At 42.4% G+C, this 7039-nt stretch overlaps 2 protein-coding genes across 2 annotated transcripts; one reads left to right on the top strand and one right to left on the bottom strand.

The window, feature by feature from the left end:
* Nucleotides 1-223: 223 nt before the first annotated feature.
* On the bottom strand, nt 224-1202 carry LOC120766753 (anionic trypsin-1-like). Its single transcript, XM_040092426.1, has 3 exons — nt 1089-1202; nt 588-950; nt 224-526 (listed from the first exon to the last, which is right to left on the bottom strand). The coding sequence occupies exons 1-3, from the start codon at nt 1200-1202 to the stop codon at nt 224-226; spliced, it is 780 nt and encodes a 259-aa protein (XP_039948360.1).
* A 3239-nt stretch (nt 1203-4441) lies between these two features.
* LOC120779825 (chymotrypsin-1-like) lies at nt 4442-5454 on the top strand. Its single transcript, XM_040112196.1, has 3 exons — nt 4442-4611; nt 4675-5037; nt 5116-5454. The coding sequence occupies exons 1-3, from the start codon at nt 4468-4470 to the stop codon at nt 5407-5409; spliced, it is 801 nt and encodes a 266-aa protein (XP_039968130.1). The 5' UTR covers nt 4442-4467; the 3' UTR covers nt 5410-5454.
* Nucleotides 5455-7039: the final 1585 nt, after the last annotated feature.

The raw sequence follows: 7039 nt of genomic DNA, 5'->3' as shown, positions 1-7039 counted from the left end.
CATTCCGGCAGCGTTTAGAAGACAATAAATTATTTATATATAGATATACGCGTAATGATAATTTAAAACAGTTTCGAGTTAAATGTTCGATACTTTATAATATAATACTAGCTAGAGTTAGAGCTACCTAAAAATAAATGAGTAAAGAAAAAACTAAAAAAGTAACAAATAATTGTATACAATTAAATATGCCAAGACTTAGTTACATATATTTTTGCTAAATTCAAACAACTGCATCGGTATGATTACGTATCCAGCCAATGTAGTGCGACACTTTTGTATAAACTCCCGGATAGTACTTGACGCCACACGGTTTCACGCTCCACGATACGATACCCAACTGTATGCTGCCCTTATAGAGCAGAGGACCACCGGAATCACCTGTGCACTGGCCCTTGCCGCCATCATCCACGCCAGCACATAACTGATTGGCATCAGTCTGGCCACCAAGACGTGTGCCGCACACGCAATCGGAATACACTTTCAGGTGAACATCCTCCAGTGTCGGCGTATTGACGCCGCCAGACTGTAAAGTTAATAGTATTATATCATAATTGTGGATATAGAGAAAAAGGGGCATGGCTTACAGCATTCAAACCCCAACCGAGCAGCACACCAGCAGCGCCTGTCTCCGTCTGCGGCACCTCAAAGTATGGATCCGGTAATGCAACCGACGCCACATGCACATAATCATAAACTAGACCGTCATATAATTTTACCAGGGCAATATCATTGGCATATGAGCCGCCCGGCGTATAATTCTCATGCACTATAATGCGTTCGACTGGCGCGAAGTCGCCTTGGTATCGACTGATTACCGTTGCGGCGAACTGAATGCTGAGATCCTTGGCAGCGCGCTGGTACACGCAATGCGCAGCCGTAAGTATCCAGCGGGGCGCAATGATGCTCGCACCGCAAGTATGCGCGCCCTTCGCTAAGCGCAGAGAGACCTTAACAAGGGAGATGAGAGAACTTGTTTTTTATAAATTTCTTTTTAACAAATTTTTTATAGATCTTCATTTTCAAGTTATTATAAGTAGTTTGCTGCTGTTCTTGTACATTAATCACTTTTCGAAGTTTGAACACACCATAAATGGATATTTGGCAATCACAGTCGCTGTACCGTTAACAATGCGACCATCGGGAAAACAAGCAACCGCGCTTAGGAGAGCAAAAACAATTATCGCGCACCGAGTCCACATTGTATTTTCGTTCATTTATCAAATTGAGTTCTAGACAGAAACCGCACATTTATCTAACTAACGAATTTTGGTGTTTGCGATGAACTTTTATAAGAAACCTAAAAAAATTTACCTAGAAGAAGCAGCATGCGTTGAAGGACATTATCAGCGCCCTGATTTATTGTTATTAAAAATATATGTTTAAAGATAACTTTATCATATATTTTGCAACGGTTCACTGGCAAGGTAGGCCCTTCATTTATTTGTATTTCTCGGACAATATTTCAACGCCGACTTTTGATTAGATATACACATGAGGCTGTCAAAAATATTAGTAATAAATATTTGTTGAGCAATCATTTAATAACAATGAAATGCATAAAAATTATAATAGACTGGCGCCTGAGTTCAAATTTCGTTTGTCAGTTTGTGTCCAACCAAATAACACTAAGTTCGATAATAAATAAATATCAGATAAAATTGTTGTTATTTCCGCACTTCCGTTATGACGACGCTCCAGTACTATGCGTGGTATGCAATATTTTTATCGGACATCAGACTTAGTGATAATGGACAATGTCGAGAGTTTTCAGCGCAAAGTACTTTTGTGGTATTTTTGGTAAAAAAAAAATCGAATATTTATTTTGTGTGAAATGTTCTTAAGATTTGTTGGCAAGACCCAGATCGATAACGTTTCGAAACAATCTGAGAAATTTTAATGAATGACATTGCACGTTGTACCTTCAGAGTAGAGCAAACATTATCTAACTATATTATTAGCATTTGAGTTTTTCGTAAATAATAAAGTGTGATCCATTTCGACATACCCTACATGAAGAAAAAACACTGCAACTTCAAGTTTAATGGGAAATATTTATTATCATTCGAAAGAACATTCTTTGGCATTTATTTTTGGAAGATTATCTCTTTCAAATATTGACAGTGGTTACGTCTCAGATGGTCCATCCCTTGAATTCAATTTTTGATGACACGTTCGTGCATTTCCGGTTCCTTAATTGGGAAGTTGCTGCTGCCCACTGGTTCATGTCCTTGTTAGAGTGACGTTCCAGAAATGCGATGAACGGGACAAGGACTGCGATGAACGAGACAAGGACTGAGGCGAGTAGGTATTTGTGGCATTTATTATAGTGGCCACCATTCGGTGTGGGATTCGTGGTGGAAGAGAGACTCCGTCGCCGAGTACTGTCATTCACCTCGGTGGATGAACGTCTAGCCAGAATCCGCATCAAAGTGAGGTTCTTCAACATGTCGCTGATTTGCGCACACGCCCCGATGGAAGAGAAGGACGATGTGACCAAAGATGCCTTCCATAAGCGTTTGGAGCGCACCTATTAGAGCTGCCCCGGCTGCGATGTCAAAATCATGCTTGGCGACTTTAACGCCAGAGTGGGCGAAGAAGAATATATATTTGGCAAACAGCCGGTAAATTCAGCCTCCACGAGCAAACATCCCCAAATTGGTTGAGGCTGATCGACTTCGCCGGGGCCCGAAATATGGTTATCTGTAGTACAAGATTCCAGCATAGAAAAATTCACCAAGCTACCTGGCTGTCTCCGGATCGAAAAGCCACCAACCAGATCGATCATGTCTTAGTGTCTTAGAAGTGCATACGCTCCTAGGTCCTAACATCGAATCGACCCACCGTCTTGTTGCAAAAAAACCCACGTCAACAAGCACAAGGAATGTTCGACGTCAAGAAGCTGCAATCACAAGAGACAACCGAACGCTCCTCTCTCTGCTCTCTGAGAGCACTCTCAACCATTGGTTTCCGGAAAATGCAAAAAGCAGCTAGTACGATGAGGAGTGCCGTGTCGCAGTGGAGAGAAAACAGACTGCCTATCTCGCAACGCTACGATCGACCACAATACGCGCGGGATGGGATAGATACCGATAGCTTGACAAGCTGGCCGACAGAAGTAATGCTCGAAAATTCTACGGAAAAATGCGGCGGTTAACAAAAGAACTCCGGTCATGAAACGGAGTATACTCTATTAGAACCCCCCGAGGTGATCTAGTAACCGAAGCCCAGAGCATACTAAATTTATGGAGGGAACACTTCTCCAGCCTGATGGATGGCAGTGAAAGCATAAAGTAAGGAGAAGGCGAACCCGATTCACCAACCGATGACGATGGAGCAGGCGTTCCATTGCCCGACCATGAAGAAGTTCGAATAGCAATTACCGGCCTGAAGAACAATAAAGCGGCAGGGGCCGATGGTTTGCCGGCGGAGCTACTCAAACACGGCGGCGAATAATTGATAAGGAGCATGCATCATCTTCTTTGTAAAATGTAGTCAGACGAAAGCATGTCCAACGATTGCCCAATCTATTGCAGCAACTCTTGCTTACAGGTGCTACCTCGTACTGAGTAAATAATAAAGGCAAGTAAAGTTCTTTCTCGACAAACAAAGTCCAAACTCTATAAGCCACACATTATTCCCGTCCTGCTATAAAGTGCAAAGGTAAGGATGGTGACAACGAAAAGAAGAGTTCAGCGGAAGATTTATGGCCCTTTGTACATTGGCAAGGACCGCAGTCAATAGAACGATAAGATATACGACGACATTTATGTACATAGTTCAGAGAATTAAGAGACAGCGAATTAAGAGACTACGCTGGCTGGGTCATGTCGTCCGTATGGATGAAATTACTCCAGCCCTGAGAGTATTCAATGCAGTACCCGCGGGGGGAAGTAGATGAAAGAGAAGACCTTCACTCCGTTCGAAAGACTAGGTGGAGAAGGACCTGACTACACTTGGAATCTCCAATTGGAGTGAGGTAACAAAAAGGTATAACTTTAGCAAATAGTGAGAGTAAAAAAGTTAGAATGAACCCGGGCGAAAAACTCTTCGTTTGTCACTTCACTATGTACTCAGCCTTACACTCATTAAATATTAGATCGTTCCGAAACTTTCTTCAATGAAGTGGGGAACCAATAACAATTATAATAAATATCATATAGAATTTTGAGTGTTATATATTTTGAAGACGCTAGGTTCGATCGCACCTATTAATTGCAAAATTTTATTGAATAATTGTCGTTTACGGTGGTAATTGAAATACTTAATCAGTGAAAGCAATAAAACTATATTACTCGCTACTGTGCACGCAAATCAGGAAAATCCAACTTATCTCCATATATAAAAAACCAGGCAATCATAAAAATAAAACCCTTCGTATTTAGACGATTAGATTAAGCTTAAGAACAAAGGTAATAAGACACCGTAAACTGGCTATTAAATCAGTCTGTGTTACGACTTAGTTCGATGCAAGTGCCGAGCACATTATTAAGCGAAATGTTAACTGGATACATCGTAATTTTCGTAGCACTGCTAGGCGTTGTGTCCTGCTACCCTGAAGGACGTGTTGTCAATGGAACTGATTCGGATATCACGAAATTCCCATTTTTGGTGCGTTAAACTCAAACTAAAAAAAATGAAAATGAACTACTTAAATGTAATTTTTTTGTAAAGGTATCACTGCGCGGTGCGACCGGTTCCCACTCATGTGGTGCCAGCATAATAGCGCCACGTTGGATTCTCACTGCTGCCCATTGTGTTGTTAGTGCAACGGCCAGCAGGATCAGCATTCAGTACGCCTCGACGGAAATCGCCGCCACAAGCAGCAATGTGGCGAAGGTGAAACGCATCATTGTGCACGAGGATTACAGACCCGCAGACGCGTATGCCAATGACATTGCCTTGTTGGAGTTGTTCGGTCAGTTGGTGTACAACTATAAAACTATTGCGCCGGTCACTCTACCGGAACCATACTTTGAAATACCACAAGTGCAGGCCGGCGCACCAGGCGTGCTCGCTGGTTGGGGACGCAATGAGGTATAGATTTTTTCATACGTATCATTTATTATTATTTTTTATTTTAACTTTTTTTTGTTTACATATTTTATGTTTTAGACTGGTGGCGCCGTTCAAACGGTTGTGCAAGAGGTCGATTTGAAAATCTTCTCGGATGATGAGTGCACCGAACGCCATAACGGACGCACGACCACAGATCATCTTTGTGGTGGCGTCGATGAAGGCGGCAAGGGTCAGTGTAATGGCGACTCAGGCGGTCCTTTGCTTTATAACGGTTCTATACAATTGGGCATAGTATCGTGGAGTATCAAACCTTGTACTGTTTATCCATATCCCGGTGTGTATACCAAAGTTTCGCATTATATTAGTTGGATTGAGGAGAACATAAATTAATCAGTCTAAATAAATAAAAACTTTCTTAAATTAGGTCTCATTGTACTATAAATGTCTATCATTGCAGATATTTTGGCATGTATTTCACTTTGTCTGAATAGAAAAATTAGCTGCTAAACTATAAATTGGTTAAGTTAATTCACTTCTGGGTTAAAAAAAATTTACAAAAATAAGCTCGCTACATGGGTTCTCAATGCGTTTTTCTATCTGCTAAACGCAACAAAATTGAGACATTTTGAAGCGTATGATTCTTCTTCTTTATTCACATAGACACCGCTTACGCGGTTATAGCCGAGTTTCCAACAGCGCGCCAGCCGTCCTTCTTTTCGCTTTTTGGCACCAATTGGAGATCCCAAGTGCTGCCAGGCCCTTCTCCACCTGATCTTTCCAACAAAGTGGAGCTCTTCCTCTACCTCTGCTTCTCCTGGCGGGTACTGCTTCGAATACTCTCAGAGCTGGAGTGTTTTCATGCATTTGAAAGACATGACCTAGCCAGCGTAGCCGCTGTGTTTTAATTCACCGAACTATGTCAATGCTCAAAGAACGATAAACCTCTCGAAAAGTCGTAAAGCCGACTCATCAGATGTTGTCATTATCCATGCACCATATAGCAGGAGGGGGATGATGAGTGACTTGTAGAATTAGGTCTTTGTGCGTCGAGAGGACTTCACTTCTCAACTGTGTACTCAGTCCGACGTAGCATCTGTTGGCAAAAGTTATTCTGCGTTAGATTTCGAGGGTGACGTTGTTGTTGGTATTAATGCTAGTTCCAAGATAGACGAAATAATCTACGACTTCAAAGTTGTGCGTGGGAGCTTAGTCGCGAGTGCGACGACTGTTTGTTTGATAATAGGAAATATTTCGTTTTGCCCTTGTTCACTACCAGACCCATTTGCTTCACTTCTGTGTCCACCCTGGACGGCACGGTTGTTATGGCCAATGATGTCAATATCATCGGCGTACGACCAAAGCTGCACACTCTTATGAAAACTGTATCTTCTCCATTCAGATCTGCAGCTCGAATTATTTTCTCCTGGAGTTCACTGAAGAAGTCATACGATAGGCAGTAACCTTGTATAGTCGTTTCGGCTCAGGGAGATCCTTCCCTATCCTGGTCAATTGTTGATTTTTCATGCCTAAAGCCACATTGATAAGTCCAATCGGTTTGTTGGCGGTGGGCTTTTATCTTCACGATAGAACCTTATATGCGGTGTTGACGAGGCTTATCCCACGGTGGTTGGCGCAGATTATGGGGTCTCTCTTTTATGGATTGAGCAGAACACACTTAAATTTTAATCGTCGGGCATGCCTTCGTCCGACCATATTCTACAAAGAAGCTGATGCATGCTATCAGCTTTTGTTATCAGCTTTTCGCCCGCGTATTTAAATAGCTCGGCCGACAATCCACCGCCCCCGCCGCTTTGTTGTTTTTCAGACGGGTAATTACTATTCGAACTTCCTTATGGTCGGGCATTGGAACGTCTGCTCCACAGTCATCGATTGAGAAATCGGGTTCCCCATCTCCTGGTGTTCTGTTTTCAATGTCATGCAGCAGGCTGCGGAAGTGTTTCCTCCATAATTTCGGTAAGCTCTGAACACCAGTCACTAGATCACCTCTGGGGGTTCTATA

Source organism: Bactrocera tryoni, chromosome 1, assembly GCF_016617805.1.
Source record: "Bactrocera tryoni isolate S06 chromosome 1, CSIRO_BtryS06_freeze2, whole genome shotgun sequence".
Classification (NCBI taxonomy): Eukaryota; Metazoa; Arthropoda; class Insecta; order Diptera; family Tephritidae; genus Bactrocera; species Bactrocera tryoni.
Note: the sequence above shows the minus strand (reverse complement) of the source record. Positions and strands in the feature narration are given on the sequence as shown.